Source organism: Hemiscyllium ocellatum, chromosome 8 (assembly GCF_020745735.1).
Source record: "Hemiscyllium ocellatum isolate sHemOce1 chromosome 8, sHemOce1.pat.X.cur, whole genome shotgun sequence".
NCBI lineage: Eukaryota > Metazoa > Chordata > Chondrichthyes > Orectolobiformes > Hemiscylliidae > Hemiscyllium > Hemiscyllium ocellatum.
The window spans coordinates 117,649,427-117,669,227 of NC_083408.1; the positions used below are offsets into that span (position 1 = coordinate 117,649,427).

Here is a 19,801-nt window from a genome sequence, read left to right on the forward strand (position 1 = left end):
TTTAAATGTGAGGTGTTGCATTTTGGTAAGGCAAACCAATCTAATCAGGGCAGGCCTTATACCGTTAATGGTAAGGTCCTGGGAGTGTTGCCGAATAGAGAGACCTTGGAGTGCATGCTCATAGTTCCTTTAAAGTGAAGTGGCAGGTAGATAGGATAGTGAAGAAAGCATATGGTACACTTGCCTTTATTTTTCAGTGCATTTAATATAGGAGTTCGGAGGGCATGTTGTGACTGTAAAGGACACTGGTTCGGTCACTTTTGGAATACTGCACTCAAAACTAGTTGCCCTAGATAGGAAGTACGTTCCGAAACTTGAAAGGGTTCAGAAAGGTTTTGCAAGGATGTTGCCAGGGTTGGAAGGTTTGAGCTGTAGGAAGAGGTTGAATATTTTCCCTGGAGCATTGGAGGCTGAGGGTGACTTTATACAAGTTTATAACATCATGAGGGGCATGATTAGGATGAATAGCCAAGGTCATTTCCCTAGTGTAGGACAATCCAAAACTGGAGGGCACAGGTTTAAGGTGAGGGGGGAAAAGATTTAAAAGGGATCTAAGCAGCAGTTTTATCACACAGAGTGTGGTGCTTGTATGGAATGAGCTGCCAGAGGAAATGGTGGAGCCTGGTACAACTGCAATATTTAAAAGGCATCTGGATGGGTATATGAATAGGAAAAGTTTAGAGAGATATGGGCCAAGTGCTGGCAAGTGGGACTAGATTAATTCGGATATCTGGTCCACTACTGAAGGGTCTGTCTCCATGCTGTACATCTCTAGGATGTCATCATTATTCAACAATAACAGGATGGCTCCCTCACATTTTGCTTCGCCCTACCTACTAACGTGAACAAAGGATAAACAGCTTGCTCCTTTTTATACACCCTTAATGGTGGGGGCTGCACATGATATTTATTTAAGAATAATAAGAGGATCCACTTCAGGCATGCTGTTTCAGAACATGCTGAGCATAGTCCAATTAATATTTCAGAAAGAAAATCTAATTGGATTCGGTTTGTTTCTGGCATCTTGCATTATCCATTGTGAAGAGACATGGCCTGCAGACCAAAAACCCATTAGAGCACTCCAGCATTCCTGTTGTTCGGAAGGATACTGCAATTCCCTGGTGTATCTCTGTATGGCTTCCAGACGGTCAGGTACAAGCGTAGACAGCTGAAATGTAGGCACACATGGCATTGGAACCTGAAAGCACAGGAAATACAAAAAAACTAATATCTTTAAAAATATAAACAAACATTCAGAGTTATCCAGTGTGCAGTAGTTAATGGCATTGCCTGCATATTCATGCTTGCAGAATATCCCAAGACGAATCCATGGTATTTGCTAATTTACAATGACATCAGTATCACTCTGCAAGAAAGGAAAATACAAGTAGGATTCCTCTAAATGCAAGTGATCAGATTTTAAGTGATGGTAGGGTTAAATTTAATGGTAGCAGCTGGATTAATTGTGAACAGTCATTCCCCAAGCTGATACACAAAGTGCCAGATTGGAAAGTATTGGAGAATGAACTCATGAAACTACATCCAAGTAAAAGTTGGCATGCTTATAGTAGAGAGGCAAGGCAAGGTTAAAAAGGACACTCATCTTTCACTCTATGAAAATTAGCATTAGAAAAGTCACTATCTGCAAGTGATTTGGAGCCTTGGATGATACCATTATTACCTAAATATAACATTTATTGTCACAATAAAGAAGCTTTTCAGCATAAACAGTGGAAGTGGGAAGCAATTCCTCAGTTGCACATCTTTGAGTAAAAGCTTGAAAGAAAAAAGTACAACAGAAGTGTGGAGCAAATTACTGCAGATGCTGGAATCTGTACTGAAATAACAAAAGCTGTGATCTTCAGCATTTGCTGTTTGAAGTAGAACAGAAATGTTGATTTTTGAAATTCTCCAACGTGACAATTTCCCTGCCACCAACCTGATATGGTGCTCATCTTTGTTCCTTCAAAGCAGAGGATTGCAAACTTGAACAAACCTCGGTATAGTTCATTGAATGACTGGGCCACAATCAATGTTTTAAGACTAAACTCCCTCCTTCCAAATGCTTCATAGCCAATTTGATGCATAGTTGCTGTTGAACTGGAGGGAATGTGGTACCTTTTACACAGGAAGCTCCCATAAAACAACAACATGATCATAGAGATGAACAGCACGGAAACAGACCCTTTGGTCCAACTCGTCCATGCCGACCAGATATCGTAACCTATTTTAGTCCCACCTGCCAGCACCTGGCCTATATCCCGCCAAACCCTTCCTATTCATATACCCATCCAGATGCCTTTTAAATATTGCAATTGTACCAGCCTCCACCACTTCCTCCGGCAGCTCATTCCATACACGTACCACTCTCTGTGTGAAAAAGTTGCCCCGTAGGTCTCTTTTATATCTTTCCCCTCTCATCCTAAACCTATGCCCTCTAGTTCTGGACTCCCCAACCCCAGGGAAAAGACTTTGTCTATTTATCCTATCCATGCTCCTCATGATTTTATAAACCGCTATAAGGTCACCCCTCAGCCTCCGACGCTCCAGGGAAAACAACCCCAGCCTGTTTAACCTCTCCCTATAGCTCAAATCCTCCAACCCAGGCAACATCATTGTAAATCTTTTCTGAACCCTTTCAAGTTTTACAACATCTTTCTGATAGGAAGGAGACCAGAATTGCACGCAACAATCCAACAGTGGGCTAACCATTGTCCTGTACAGCCGCAACATGACCTCCCAACTCCTGTACTCGATACTCTGACCAATAAAGGAAAGCATACCAAACACCTTCTTCACTATCCTATCTACCTGCGACTCCACTTTCAAGAAGCTATAAACCTGCACTCCAAGGTCTCTTTGTTCAGCAACACTCCCTAGGACCTTACCAGTAAGTGTATAAGTCCAAGATTTGCTTTCCCAATATGCAGCACCTCATATTTATCTGAATTAAACTCCATCTGCCATTTCTCAGCCCATTGGCCCATCTGATCAAGATCCCATTGTAATCGGAGATAACCCTCTTCATTGTCTACTACACTTCCAATTTTGGTGTCATCTGAAAACTTACTAGATTAGATTACTTACAGTGAGGAAACAGGCCCATCGGCCCAACAAGTCCACACCGACCCGCCGAAGCGCAACCCACCTATACCCCTACCTTTACCCCTTACCTAACACTACGGGCAATTTAGCATGGCCAATTCACCTGACCTGCACATCTTTGGACTGTGGGAGGAAACCGGAGCACCCGGAGGAAACCCACGCAGACACGGGGAGAACGTGCAAACTCCACACAGTCAGTCGCCTGAGGCAAGAATTGAACCCGGGTCTCTGGCGCTGTGAGGGAGCAGTGCTACCACTGTGCCACCGTGCCGCCCACCGTGATTGCTCACATCCAAATCATTTATACAAGATGATGAAAAGTAGTAGACCCAGCACCGATCCTTGTGGTACCCCACAGGCCTCCAGTCTGAAAAACAACCCTCCACCACCACCCTGTCTTCTACCTTTGAGCTAGTTCTGTACCCAAATGGCTAGTTCTCCCTATATTCCATGAGATCTAACCTTGCTAATCAGTCTCCCATGGGGAACCTTGTCAAATACCTTACTGAAGTCCATATAGATCACATTTACTGCTCTGCCCTCATCAATCCTCTTTGTTACTTCTTCAAAAAACTCAAATCAAGTTTGTGAGACATGATTTCTCATGTGCAAAGCCATGTTGACTATCCCTAATCAGCACAGCATTCTTTATTCCTGATGAAGGGCTTTTGCCCGAAACGTCGATTTCGCTGCTCCTCGGATGTTGCCTGAACTGCTGTGCTCTTCCAGCACCACTAATCCAGAATCTGGTTTCCAGCATCTGCAGTCATTGTTTTTACCTCTTTTATCCCTAATCAGTCCTGGCCTTTCCAAACACATGCACATCCTTTCCCTCAGGATTCCCTCCACCAACTTGCCCACCACTGATGTCAGGCTCACTGGTTTGTAGTTCCCTGGCTTGTCCTTACCGCTCTGTTAAAACAGTGGTACCACGTTAGCCAACCTCCAGTCTTCTGGCACCTTACCTGTGACTATCAATGGTACAAATTTCTCAGTAAGAGGTCCAGCAAATCATTTTCCTAGCTTCCCACAAAGTTCCAGGTTACACCTGATCATATCCTGGGGACTTAGCCACTTTTATGCGTTTCAAGACATCCAGCATTTCCTCCTCTGTAATTTGGACATTTTTCAAGATGTCACCGTCTATTTCCCTACATTCCATATCTTCCAAGTCCTTTTCCACAGTAAATACTGATGCAAAATACTCGTTTAGAATCTCCCCCACCTCCTGCGGCTCCACACCAAGGCTGCCTTGCTGATCTTTGAGGGACCCTATTCTCTCCGTGGTTACCCTTTTGTCCTTAATGTATTTGTAAAAACCCTTTGGATTCTCCTTAATTCTATTTGCCAAAACTATTTCACTTTTGCTCTCCTGATTTCTGTCTTTAGAATATTCCTACTGCCTTTATACTCTAAGGATTCATTCGATCTATCCTGTCTATATCTGACATATGCTTCCTTCTTTCTCTTAACCAAATCCTCAATTTCTTTAGTCATTCAGCATTCCCTATACCTACCAGCCTTCCCTTTCACCCTGACAGGAATATACTGTCTCTGGATTCTTGTTATCTCATTTCTGAAGGCTTCCCATTTTCCAGCCGTCCCTTTACCTGCAAACATCTGCCCCCAATCAGCTTTCGAAAGTTCTTGCCTAATACTGTCAAAATTGGCCTTTCTCCAATTTAGAACTTCAACTTAGATCTGGTCTATCCTTTTCCATGACTATTTTAAAACTAATAGAATTATGGTTGCTGGCCCCAAAGTGCTCCCCCACTGACACCACAGTCACCTGCCCTGCCTTATTTCCAAAGAGTAGGTCAAGTTTTGCACCTTTTGTAGTAGGTACATCCACATACTGAATCAGAAAACTTTCCTTTCACACACTTAAATTCCCCACCATCTAAACCTTTAACACTGTGACAGTCTCAGTCTATGTTTGGAAAGTTAAAATCCCCTATCATAACCACCCTATTATTCTTACAGATAACAGAGATCTCCTTACAAATTTATTTCTTAATTTCCCTCTGACTATTATGGGGTCTATAACACAATCCCAATAAGGTGATTATCCCGTTCTTATTTCTCAGTTCCACCCAAATAACATCCCTGGATGTATTTCCAGGAATATCCTCCCTCAGTACAGCTGTAATGCTATCCCTTATCTAAAAGGCCACTCCCCCTCCTCTCTTGCCTCCCTTTCTCATGATCAGGTGATTCATTACAAAGCGATTTTGGTGGAGTCTGCATTTTGGCAAGCTCCCTCCACTGGTTCTGATGAAGGGTCATAACCTTTCACCCCTTTATCAATATTCTATCTACCTCTGCCTTGAAAAGATTCAAATACTCTGCTTCCATCACCTTTAAAGGACTGAAAGAAAGGGTTCCAAAGACTCTAAACTCAGAGATGAGGTCTTTTCTCTGTCTTAAATGGACAACCCTTACTTTTAACAGTGGCCCCTACTTCTAGGTTCCTCAACTAAAGGATACATTCCTTCCATATCACTGTCAAAACTTTCAGGATGAAGTTTCAATTAAGTTGGTTCTTATTCCAGATAATGCAAGGCTATCCCATCCCCATAAAACAACCCATCAGTCATGGTATTAGACACGTAAATTCTTCGTGAAAACAAAAGAGACCAATATTGTACACAGTGCTCCAGATGCAGTCTCCCCTTATTATTTATTACGAGAGGAGTTGAATACAAAGATTCTATTTACTTTCGTCGTTACTTGGTGAGCATTTGCAATTCATGTACTGGGATACCAGATCTCAGAAGTCTTGATAACCTTTCATCTGCTCAATTATTGGGATAGGTGGGATATGGTGTGATAAACTCAAGGGACTGAGAGCCCTACTTCTCCTAATAATTTGCACATTCTTTGCAAACTCTCACCATTTAGAACATTTTTAAATTCTTGTCAAACATTTTAATATTTTCCCACATTATATTCCATTTACCAGATCTTCACCCATTCACTTAACCTATCAACACTAATTTGCAGATTCCTTATATTGCAACAAAATTGAAGGGGTGTATGTTCACCTAAAGACAAAAAAAGACTATTTCATTGGAGTCTTAGGTTACAAATTTACAAATTGTACATGTTGCGGGTTGTTAAAAATATGATTGCAGACACGTTATCGCGGATTTAAATGAAAAGGTGTAGATAAGATTGGACTGTATCAATTCCAATCTTATATAGGTGTGCAGAATTAATTTGAGAGACATAACTTAGATTAATAACACACATATTTCATAGTAAGAATTAGAGACAAAAAATAATGAAGCCATCTTCTCATTATGGTTCATTTTTTTCTTAAGGGGGAGGGTTACAAAGTCAAAAGAGTGTATGTTCACTTGAAGAGAGAAAAAGTGTTTTCTGAATTTTAAAGTAAATTTAAAGTGCAGCCACAGCTGCAGAACAGAACAGCCAGGAGCCGGGCTGTTCCAAAACACATACATGTAACAATTGGCTGTTAAATGAGTACCTGAGTTTTGGCTGCTGTTTTGACAACAATTCAAATTTCACTAATTAATTTTAAATTATGCCCAGGATAACAAAAATCCAATTGAGTTTGAATTTATTGTTGACAACATTGGGCCAGCAAAAGGGTACAATGTTGGGGAGTATAAAACCTGGGCATTTTGTAAATTGGCCAGAGCAATTGCCACTAAACAGCAGAGCAACTGCCGTAGAGCCGGAGATCTAACATTTTGCTCTTGAAGAAATAAGAAGGCACTCTCAATCAAAAGGTACCTTTTCCTATAAAAGCAGCCAAAAAAAAAGACAACCCAGGGAGATCAGCAGACAGAAGGCTGAAGTCTGTGTGGACTTGAGATTAAATTAAATGTAATGTTTAATAATTGTATAACTAGTACAGCATTTTGGGGTCAGATAGTAACTAAATAAGAAAAAGGGGGCTTGGATTTGTTAATAGATTTTGTTTAGTGTCGTTAGGAAAATAAATTGTTAACGTTCTTTAAATAGTGGAAATTAGAAGTTCTCTTTCACGCCCCGTCACTTTTAATAGATAAGGCGAAGTGAACTTTTTGGTTTTAATTAACAGAGGGGTTCAGCCTCTGATGTAACAATATCCTCTTCACAACGTACTTTCTTGGCCACCTTTTCTCATCCTTGTGGCATATCACTCGGTACATTTGCCAACCAGTTCAAATTGTTTGCATTATCTTTTACATCCAAAAGAGGGATGACTAAAATTTGTTTTAATGTCTCATCTCTTTTCAATCAGTTAGGAATTCAATTTTGGAAGCTGATGAGGGCACGTGTTCCTTATGGGGAAGTCACATCTTCACGTTAAGAATACCCTCCATCACGTTGTGCAGCACTATCCCTGTGCTAAATGGGACAGACTTGAAACAGATCTAGCAAATCAACAACCTCAAGGCCTGCCATATCCCAACTCTACCATTATGATCAAGCAAGGGTCAGCCCTGATTCACCAGAGAGTACAAGAGGGCTTGCCAGGAGCAGCAACAGGCATATATAAAAGTGAGGTATTACCCTGATGAAGCTAAAAAAAGACTACTTGTGTTCACACTGTGTAAGCTGCAACTGTTAGACAAAGCTAAATGATTCCACAACCAATAGGTCAGAGCTATACTCTGAAGTCCTGTCACATCTATTCAGAAATGGTAGTAAACAATTGAACAATTCTCTGAAGGAGGATGCTCCAAAAAAAAAATCCCTATCATCAATTATGGAAGATCCTAGCACGTCCAAACAAGCGAAAGCAACCATGATCAACCAGCAGTGCTCAGTAGATGCTCCATTTTGGCCTCCACCTCAATATCATAGATACTAGTCTTCAGCCAAGTCAATTCAGTCCATGCGATATCAAGAAATGGGTAGAGGCAGTAGATAATTTTTGCATTATGAACCCTGACAAAATTCTGGCAATAGTACTAAAGACTGTGCTAATAACTGCCGCACACATTGCCAAGCTGTTCTAGTGCAGCTATAAACCGAATCTATCAACTGGCCAATTATCGCCCTATCAGTAAAGTGATGGAAGGTATCATCAGCAGTGCTACCAAGCAGCACTTGCTCAATGATGCTCAGTTTGGGTTCTGCTAGGGCCACTCAGCTCCTGATCTCGTTAGCCTTGGTTAAAGCATGGACAAAAGCGCTGAATTCCAGAGGTGAGGTGAGAGTAACAGTCATATTTAACTGAGTGTGGCTTCAAAGCAGAGTTCTTATAGCATGAAAACAGAGACTGTAATGTTCTTCGGCCCTCGATGTTGTGCCGACCTGTGGAACCAACCTGAAGCCCACCCAACCTGTACTATTCCATTCTCTTCCATATGCCTACCCAATGACCATTTAAATGCTCTTAAAGTTGGCGAGTCTACTACTGTTACAGGCAGTGCATTCCATGCCCCTACTACCCCCTGAGTAAAGAAACTACCTCTGACTTCTGTCCTATATCTATAATCCCTCAATTTAAAGCTATGTCCCCTCGTGCTAGCCATTGCCATCTGAGGAAAAAGACTCACTGTCCAACCTATCTAATCCTCTGATTATCTTATATGTCTCAATTAAGTCACCTCTCAACCTCCTTCTGTCTCATGAAAAAGCCTCAAGTCCCTCAGCCTTTCTTCGCAAGGCCTCCCCTCCATACCAGGCAACATCCTAGTAAATCTCCTCTGAACCCTTTCCAAATCTTCCACATCCCTCCTATATTGCGGTAACCAGAACTGGACTAAGTACTCCAAGTAAGGCCGTACCAGGAGTTTTGTACAGCTGCAATATGACTTCATGGTTCCAAAACTCAAAACCCTCTACAAATAAAAGTGTACACCGTATTTCTTCTTAATAATCCTATCAACCTGGGTGGGAACTTTCATGGATCTATGTATGTGGACACAGATCTCTCTGCTCATCCACACTACCAAGAATCTTACCATTAGCCCAGTACTCTGCATTCCTGTTGCTCTTTCCATAGTCAATCACCTCACATTTTGCCACACTAAACTCCATTTGCCACCTCTCAGCACAGCTCTGCAGCTTATTTATGTCTCTCTGTAACCTACAATATCCTTTGTCACTATCCACAACTCCATTGACCTGTGTGTCATCCACATATTTACTAAACCACCCTTCTGTGCCCTCATCCAGGTCATTTATAAAAATGACAAACAGCGGCCCCAAAGCAGATCCTTGTGGTATCCCACTAGTAACTGAACTCCCATACGAATATTTCCCATCAACTACCACCCTCTATCTTCTTTCAGCTAGCCAATGTCTGATCCAAACCACTACATCACCTTCAATCCCATGCCTCCATATTTTGTGCAATAGCCTACCATGAGGAACCTTATCAAACCCCTTACTGAAATCCATAAATACCACATCAACTGCTTTACCCTCATCCACCCGTTTGGTCACCTTCTCAAAGAACTCAATAAGGTTTGTGAGGCACAACCTACCCTTCAACAAAACCATGTTGATTATCCCTAATCAACTTATTCCTTTCTAGAGGATTATAAATCCTCTCTTATAACCCTTTCCAACACTTTACCCACAACCAGAGTAAGGCTCACAGATAAAAAGATACTCCATGGCTCATTGGGTCCACACCAGTCATCAAATATTCATGTATTCTAACAAAATTCTTTACATCTTGTCCATGCCCCTTGTAATTAATGTTATATGGAGGTCCACCATAAAATTTAATTGCTCTTGTAATCAATGCCTTGACTAATATGGGCAAGTATCCCATACGCAAACAAAAACAGAAATTGCTGGCACCACCTACGGAGAGAAATCAGAATTAACGTTTCAGGTCCAGTGACCCTTCTTCAGAAGCCCATATACCTTCTTCACCATCTTATCTACCTGTCCTGCTGACTTCAAGGATATGTGGGGATGCACACCAAAGTTCCTCTGTACATCACAGACTCCTAGCATTCAACATGTACTACCTTGCATTTAATTCTCCTCACTCTTTTTAGGATTAAATTCCATTTGCTAATATGCAATAAGTATTAAGGAGATAACAATGATGGGAGGGGATGAGATGAGTCTAGGTGGAATGCCCTTCAGAGGGTCAGTGTAGACTCAATGGGCTGAATGGCTTGCTTCCACACTTTAGGGATTCTATAATAATAAATCTAAATGAGGTAAAGGAGCACATTTGAAATATCATAATCTAATTAAGCAGAGTCAGCACGGCTTCCCGAAAGGGAAATCACATCTGATTGATTCATTAGTGCATTGAGGAAGTCTCAGAGCGGATAGAGGGAAACCAGTAGATGTGTTGTATCTGGACTTCAAAAAGGAATTCTACAAAGTACTTCACAAAAAAAGGTTACATCATAAGAGTCCATGCCTGTTGGAGATAGTTTATTGGCATGGATAAAGAATTAGCTAATGGGAAGGAAACAGCAAAATGTGATAAGGGTTTTTTTTTCCAAGTTGGCAACCATTAGAGTTGGGTTCCTGGAGGGAAGAAGCCAATGTATTGTAGTCAAATCTGCAAACAAAAAAAAAATGGAATGGCAAGTCGGGACTCCACTCACTGGAACTTAGAGAAGGAGAGGTGATCTAATGGAAACGTTTTGGATTCTTAAGGCACTTGACTGGATTAATGCTGAGAGGATGTCCCCCCTCAACCATCAGAGGGCATAGTCTCAGAAAAAAGGCATGCCAATATAAGACTGAAATGAAGAGAAATTTCTTCTCTCAAGAGGGTTGAGAGTCTTAGAACTCTTTGCCACAAATGCTGTAGGTGCAAAGTCATTTTGTATATTTAAGGCTGGGATAGATAAATTCTTGCTGAAAAGTGTGTTGCTTATGCCTGAAATGTCGATTCTCCTGCTCCTTGGATGCTGCCTGATCTGCTGCGCTTTTCCAGCAACAAATTTTCAGCTCTGATCTCCAGCATCTGCAGTCCTCACTTTCTCCATAGATTGAATTCAATTCAATGGTCAAGAATCTTTGTCATGTGTACCGAGGCACAGTGAAAAGCTTTGTCTTGCAAGCAATACAGGCAGATCACAGTTAAGTAGCAGAGATGGTAAATAATAGGTAAACAGTGGCAGTGGCAAAGGCAAAAACAAAAACACAGGTACGGGCGAATGTTAAGAGTTTGAGAGTCCATTCAGTATTCTAACAACAGTGGGGTAGAAACTGTTCCGAAACCGGCTGGTGTGTGTGTGTGTGTGTGTGTTCAGGTTTCTGTACCTTCTCCTCGATGGCAGAGGTTATATAAAAACATTGCCAAGGTAGGATGGATCTTTGAGCATATTGGTGGCCTTTCCTTGACAGCGGGGCTGTCAATAGGATCCATCTACGGATTCTATAGATGGGAGGTTGGCCTTTGTGATTGTCTGGGCCAAGTTCACCCCTCTCTGTAACCGTCTCCAGTGAAGGAATCAAGGATTATGGAAAATGTGACAAAGTGGGTGGAAGGAATATCAGCTAAGTCATGATCCTACTGAATGGCAGAGCAGGCTTGAGGAATTGAATGGCCCACTCCCCTCTAATTTCTGAGGTTAAGCTACCGCTCTGATACTCTGACTGGTCTTCCATGTCATCCTGTAGTCTAAAGTTGCTTTCATTCTTTCTACCACATCAATTTGTGTCATTTGTAAGACTTTCTAATCATACGACCTACATTAATGACTAGATAATTAATGTACACACAAAACAGTAAGAGACCCAACACCAAACCAGGAGTGTGTAATGGTCACAGACTTCTAGTCACAAATCAAACCCTTTGACAATAATCTTCTGCTTCCAACCACCTAGTCAATTTTGGATCCAAGTTTTAAAATTAGACCATAAGATACAGGAGCAGACCTGGGCCAGTGTGAGATCTGCTCTGCCATTTGACCAGAGCTGATATGTTTCTCAACACCATTCCCCCCCATAATCCCTCATCCCCTTACTAATTAAGAATCTGCCTTAAATGCATTCAATGACTTGGCCTCTACAGCCCTTTGCAGCAAGAACTTCCACAGATTATTAACTATCCTCTGGCTGAAGAAATTCTTCCTCATCTCAGTTTTAAAGGTTTGTCCCAACCACTAAGAAACAGAGCCAGCAACAAAACTGGAAAATGACACTACCAAACTCGGTAGGTCCAGACACAAATAGCAAACAGGACAGAACACCAACGGTTAACCGGGGACACACTGATGATGTTACCCAGGATGGTGATGAAACTTACTAGCTTAGCGAGCAAGTCAATAAACTTATCCACAACCTGAGCTACAAATCTTCTTGAATACTCTGTATAACTGTAGCAAGACATCCTTGTTCCTGTACTCAAATCCTCTTTATTGCCTTCCGGACCTGCATACTTACCTTCACTGCCTCCTGCTCGAGAACAACCAGGTTTCATTGAATATTCCCTTTAGGTGGGAATCTCTCTTATGTGGGACCTTGTCAAAACAAAGATCAAAGAAAATTTACAGCCCAGGAACAGGCACTCCGGCCGTCCGAGCCTGAGCCGATCCAAATCCACTGTCTAAACCTGTCGCATATATTCCTAAGCATCTGCATCCCTCTGCTCCCCACCTACTCATGCATCTATCCAGAGGCACCTTAAATGAATCTAATGTGCCTGCCTCTACCATCTCTCCTGGCAACGCATTCAGGCACCTACCACCCTCAGTGACAATAGACAATAGGTGCAGGAGTAGGCCATTCTGCCCTTCAAGCCTACACCACCATTCAATATGATCATGGCTGATCATCCTTAATCAGTATCCTGTTCCTGCCTTATCTCCATAACCCTTGATTCCACAATCCTTGAGAGCTCTATCCAACTCTTTCTTAAATGAATCCAGAGACTGGGCCTCCACTGCCCTCTGGGGCAGAGCATTCCACACAGCCACCACTGTCTGGGTGAAGACGTTTCTCCTCATCTCTGTCCTAAATGGTCTACCCCGTACTTTTAAGCTGTGTCCTCTGGTTCGGCACTCACCCATCAGCGGAAACATGTTTCCTGCCTCCAGAATGTCCAATCCTTTAATAATCTTATACGTCTCAATCAGATCCCCTCTCAGTCTTCTAAACTCAAGGGTATACAAGGCCAGTCGCTCCAGTCTTTCAGTGTAAGGTAATCCCACCATTCCAGGAATTGACCTCGTGAACCTACGCTGCACTCCTTCAATAGCCAGAATGTCGTTCCTCATATTTGGAGACCAGAACTGCACACAGTACTCCAAGTGTAGTCTCACCAGGGCCCTGTACAGCTGCAGAAGAACCTCTTTGCTTCTATACTCAATCCCTCTTGTAATGAAGGCCAGCATGCTATTAGCCTTCTTCACTACCTGCTGTATCTGCATGCTTACCTTCATTGACTGGTGTACTGCCCCTTTACCTACATAGATTCCATTTAGGTAGTAATCTGCCTTCCTGTTCTTGCCACCAAAGTGGATAACCATACACTTATCCACATTAAACTGCATCTGCCATGCATCTGACCACTCACCTAACCAGTCCAGGTCACCCTGTAATCTCCTAACATCCTCATCACATTTCACCCTGCCACCCAGCTTTGTATCATAAGCAAATTTGCTAATGTTATTGCTAATATCATCTTCTATATATCATTAACATATACTGTAAAAAGCTGCGGTCCCAGCACGGATCCCTGCGGTACCCCACTGGTCACTGCCTGCCATTCCGAAATGGAGCCGTTTATCACTACTCTTTGTTTCCTATCAGCCAACCAACTTTCAATCCAAGTTAGTACTTTGCCCCCAATACCATGCGCCCTAGTTTTGCTCACTAACCTCCTATGTGGGACTTTATCCAAAGCTTTCTGAAAGTCCAGGTACACTACACCTACTGGATCTCCCTCGTCCATCTTCAGAATTACATCCTCAAAAAATTCCAGAAGATTAGTCAAGCATGATTTCCCCTTCATAAATCCATGCTGACTCTGACTAACCCTGTTACTACTATCCAGATGTGTTGTAATTTCATCCTTTATAATAGACTCCAGCATCTTTCCCACCACTGAGGACAGATTAACTGGTCTATAATTTCCTGCTTTCTCTCTCCCACTTTTCTTAAAAAGTGGTGTAACATTAGCCACCCTCCAATCCGCAGGAACTGATCCCGAATCTATCGAACTCTGGAAAATAATCCCCAACGCATCCACGATTTCTCGAGCCACCTCCTTCAGTACCCTGGGATGTAGACCATCAGGCCCCAGGGACTTATCAACCTTCAGACCTAACAGTCTCTCCAACACCAATTCCTGGCAAACATAAATTCCCTTCAGTTCAAGTCCTTCCGCCACTGTTACCTCAGGGAGATTGCTTGTGTCTTCCCCAGTGAACACAGATCTGAAGTACCAATTCAATTCTGCCATTTCTTTGTTCCCTGTAATATATTCCCCTGTTTCTGTCTTCAAGAGCTCAATTTTAGTCTTAACCATTTTTTTTGCCTTTCACATACCTAAAGAAACTTTTACTATCCTCCTTTATATTATTGGCCAGTTTACCTTTGTACCTCATTTTTCCTCCGCGTATTTCCTTCTTAGTAATCCACTGTTGTTCTTTAAAAGCTTCCCAGTCCTCCGTTTTCCCACTTATCTTTGCTATGTTATACTTTTTCCTCTTTTAACTTTATATGTTTCTTAACTTCCCTCGTCAGCCACGACCACCCATGCCTCCTCCTAGGATCTTTCTTCCTTTTTGGAATAAACTGATCCTGCAACTTCTGCATTATACACAGAAATATCCACCATTGTTCCTCCACTGTCATCCCTGAACTTTGGCCAGCTCCTCCCTCTTAGCTCCATAGTTCCCTTTATTCAACTGAAAAATTGTCACTTCCGATTGTACCCTCTCCCTCTCAAATTGCAGATTGAAGCTTATTGTATTATGGTCACTACTTCCCAGTGGCTCCTTCGCTTCGAGGGCCCTGACCAATTCTAGTTCGTTGCACAATACCAAATCCAGAATTGCCTTCTCCCTGGTTGGCTCCAGCATCAGCTGTTCTAAGAATCCATTCGGAGGCACTCCACAAAGTCTCTTTCTTGAGGTCCAACACCATCCTGATTCTCCCAGTCTACCTGCACGTTGAAAGCCCCATAACAACTGTAGTAACATCTTTGCAACAGTGTAAAGTACTTGCCGTGTGTATCTCCCTTAAATTTTTCATCTCACGTTAACAGCATGATCTCTTGTTATTGAATCCCTCACCCTGGGAAAACCTTATTTTTATCTATCCTGTCTATATCATTCATGATTTTGTAGACCTCAAATCAGGTCCCTCCCCCCCAATCTACTTTCTTTTTAAAAAAAAAGCGAAGAAAATCCCAATCTACTCAATCCCTCTTCATAGCTAACACCTTCCATACCAGGCAACATCCTCGTAAATCTTCTCTACACCCTCTCCAAAGCGTCCACATCCTTTTGGTAATGTGGCGACCAGAACTGTACACAGTATTCTAAATGCAGCTGAACCAATGTCCTGTACAATGTTAACATGACCTGCCAGCTCTTATACTCAATACCCCGTCCAATGAAGGCAAGCATACTGTATGCCTTCTTGACCACTCTATCCACCTGTGCAGCAACCTTCAGGGTACAGTGGAACTGCACTCCCAGATCTCTCTGCTCATCAACTTTTCCCAAGGCTCTTCTGTTCATTGTATAATTTGCTCTAGAATTAGACTTGCCTAAATACATCACCTCACATTTGCCTGTATTGAACTCCATCTGCCACTTCTCTGCCCAACTCTCCAGTCGATCTATATCCTCCTGTATTATCTGACAGTACCTTATGCTTTCTGCTACTCCACCAATCTTTGTGTCATCTGCAAACTTACTGATCATACCAACACTGCCCTCTTCCAGATCATTTATGTATATTACAAACAACAGTGACCCCAACACAGATCCTTGTGGAACACCACTGGTCACCTTTCTCCATTTCGAGAAACTCCCTTCTGAAAATCCAAATAAACCAGAAGTGCGTTGTATATTGGAAAAGTATTTGAGAGTAGCTAGAGTCTAAAAGAATCTTGGAGAATAACGACCAATGTATCCACTATTTATAGGATCACTTCCTTAAAAATATTCCGGGATAGAGTTTCAGGCCCATCATTTCTCTACTAGAGCAGACTCTTTTCAGTTCTTCCCTCTCACTAAACCCTGTTCTCCCCATCCTTTTTGATACACCTGGTGTGTCCTGTGCCCAACCAAGGTCAGCTGTTTCATCACTAACCTTCCCTCCATCATGAAGGTCAGACAACTTAAGGATGTTTGCTATGTTTACACAATGCTCAGTCTTGGGCTGAAACGTTGCAAGTAAAATATGCATCACACAAATGCCAGGCAATGACAATCTCCAATAAACAGACAAACTTAAAACAGCCCTTAACATTCAATGATGTTACAATCACCGAATGCCCCAGCATCAACAGCTTGGGGCTTGCCATACAAATACAATGGCTTTAAGAGACCAGAAGCCAGCAATACTGTAGTGAGTAAATCATCTCTTGACAGTTTACAGGTTTTGGGGGGTCAACGACACACAAGTCAGGAGTGTGTTGGAATACCCCCCAGTTGCTTGAATAAGTGCTGTTACAACAACAGGCAAGAAGCTTGAAATCATCCAGGGCAAAGAAGGCACTTGATTGGTACCACAGCCACAAGCATCCACTCCCTTCACTATCGGCGCTCAGTAGTGGCAGCGTGTACTACCCACGAGACACACCGCAAAAATTCAAAGATCCTTTGACAGCAACTTCCAAATCAATGATCATTTCAATCTCGAAGGACTCCTGCAATTTCCCCACAGAGCCACTCACCATCTTGACTTGGAAATGTATTGCTGGTTCTTTCACTGTTGCTGGTCAAAATCATGGAATTCTCTCCCCAAGAGCATTGTGGGTGTACCTATAGCACATGGACTGCAGCGGTTCAAGAAAATAGCTCACCAACACCTTCTCATGGACAGCGAGGGATGGCAATAAATATAGCTCAGCCAGCTATGCAAAGGGCCCACGAGTGAATATAAAAAAAAAGCACAATAGCCTCACTGTTACACTGTCTCTACTGTAAGACCAGGACACAGTGCTCAAGGGCACAGCCTAGCAGTTTGTTCATGACTTATTTTGACTAGTACAAGACTTCCAGTTAATATGTTCAAACAGATCATCACTCTGGATCTGGTCGACAAACTATGTTGGGTCTAGACTCTAAGTTTACCTTCAGGTATTACACCATCATTCATGGAGTCCACATACACTTTGTTTCCTCGTGCTAGGTACTTTTACAATGTCTTCATGAAATTTAATGGACCATTGCTCTGCCCACAATGATATTTTCATCACTATGTGATCACAATCCCAACAAGAAGCTTCAATACAATTATCAGTGAATAATATGCTAATTGCCATCCAGATGGTTTACAGCAAACATAAAAGTAAATTCATATAGAATTCTTTTAAACATTGATGTCATTTTACTGGACACAGAAATAATAAATGCTCATGAATTCACATTTGGTGAACAGCAGACTACAACTGGAGCTCTTTGTTAAACAGCTAGTACATTTTGAACTGGGTGTTCCTGCCTCTGAAGGTTCAGTCTTCTCTTGAAATAGTGATTATCATGCAGAAACATAAGTTAGCAACTGCAGAGGAATTGCCTAAAGATATGCAATTTACAAGAGAAAATTTGTTGCTGTCTGGACTGAACTGTGAGCTCAATTCAGAAACTAACAGAAAACACTGCTATGCAATGGATGAGCACAGCAGGGATTTTGAGCTGGCATTTCAACAAACACAAAGATTCCTGGATTAGAGGGATGAAGGAACAGAAAATGGGTAAAACTTTACTAAATGGAGGGGGGAGGTGGATGTCTTGGAAAAGTACACAAAAAAAGACCCAGAAGCGGGCAAGACAGACAAGGATTTTCATTATGCCTTGGCTGAAAGCCAAGGAAAAACACAGGATGTCAGACTGTAAAAGAACACAATGTCACAAAGCTTTCCAATTCAGCCATCAAGTTTAAAAAAAAGTCAGCTGAAAAACTGTCATGACAGTTTAAGTAAGTCAATCACCACCATTTAAACCGAGCAATATTTAAAAAAACAAGGACAGCTTGAAGCTTTGTTACAGACCAAAGCAGCATAAAACTGAACACAGAAGCCCCCACTTTAACATATATCCTAAAAATTTGGTTTGGACTTTTCATTGAGTACTTAAATCCACATCATTGCATTGTTCAAACTGATCAAAACCCACCAAAGGGTTTAAATGTTGAAGGCTAATAGTAACAATACACAATTTCATGTTTAGGACGTAGAAATCACCTTGGGAAGGTATGGCATTCCTCGAATCCTTTGCACCATCTTCTCTCCTTCAGGGTGGATCTTCGCAACGTGCTTCCACATCCTATCCCAGGTGGCCTCATCAACAGGGAGCCCCCCTCGGTTTATGTAGAAAGGAACCCCTTCATCCCGGAATTCCTCATCACCATCCTCGCCCTGGTCCTCATCTCTTTGGATATTCCTTTCAACGCTGACAGGTCCCACGCTGGCTGAGCGCCTCCTAACAATGGAAGCATCTCCTCTCCCCCCTGGCATTGCTAATGCTTTTACTTTTAAATGAAAGAAACCCTCCCCGCTGAGCCGACTTACTTGGACAATAAACTGAGTGCACAGATCAACATGATTCGGTGCAAGAATGAAGGGCGTGTGAACGGATTAAACATCAATGAAGAGTAGTATGTACAGAGAAGTGCCTTGCCCCTTACAATACCCCTCCATGACGGACCTACTGGGTCCGGGCTACCCCCAGCGCCGCTCCCACCCTCACGCCCCGAGTCCTCGCATTGTATCCACTCGGTCACATCGCTGGCGTCATGACCACGCCCCTCGGGTCCTTGCGGCTCCACCATTGGTTAGAATGGACTGAAGGGCGGAGATACACATGCGCAGACCGCGATCAGCCCGAAGCATTACGTCACTGCCTGCGCCCGGTCCCGGTGTAATCCGTGTCCGAGTGATCCGGATCATTAGAGCAAGTCCCGGTGTAATCCGTGTCTCAGTGATCCGGATCCCAGTGTAATCCATGTCTGAGTGATCCCGATCATTACAGAGGGTCCCGGTGTAATCCACGTCTGAGTGATCCCGATCATTAGAGCAGGTCCCAGTGTAATCCGTGTCCGAGTGATCCGGATCATTAGAGCGGGTCCCGGTGTAATCCTTGTCTGAGTGATCCCGATCATTAGAGCAGGTCCCAGTGTAATCCGTGTCCGAGTGATCCGGATCATTAGAGCGGGTCCCGGTGTAATCCTTGTCTGAGTGATCCCGATCATTAGAGCAGGTCCCAGTGTAATCCGTGTCCGAGTGATCCGGATCATTAGAGCGGGTCCCGGTGTAATCCTTGTCTGAGTGATCCCGATCATTAGAGCAGGTCCCAGTGTAATCCGTGTCCGAGTGATCAGGATCATTAGAGCGGATCCCGGTGTAATCCGTGTCTGAGTGATCCGGATCATGAAAGCGGGTCCCGGTGTAATCCGTGTCTGAGTGATCCCGATCATTACAGAGGGTCCCAGTGTAATCCACGTCTGAGTGATCCCGATCATTAGAGCGGGTCCCGGTGTAATCTGTGCCTGAGTGATCCAGATCATTAGAGCAGGTCCCGGTGTAATCCGTGTCTGAGTGATCCCGATCATTAGAGCGGGTCCCGGTGTAATC

At 42.8% G+C, this 19,801-nt stretch overlaps 1 protein-coding gene across 4 annotated transcripts in view; it reads right to left on the reverse strand.

Annotated features, from left to right (window-relative positions):
* The window catches only part of vash1 (vasohibin 1), a 70,726-nt gene extending 51,791 nt beyond the window's left edge, over positions 1-18,935 (reverse strand). For all 4 annotated transcript variants that reach the window (XM_060829526.1, XM_060829524.1, XM_060829525.1 and 1 more), the window contains exons 1-2: positions 18,413-18,935; positions 1,110-1,198 (exon numbers count right to left, since the gene is read on the reverse strand). In XM_060829526.1, the coding sequence (XP_060685509.1) occupies positions 1,110-1,198; positions 18,413-18,685 (362 nt within the window). In that variant the 5' untranslated portion in view covers positions 18,686-18,935. The remainder of the gene's footprint in view (positions 1-1,109; positions 1,199-18,412) is intronic.
* Positions 18,936-19,801: the final 866 nt, after the last annotated feature.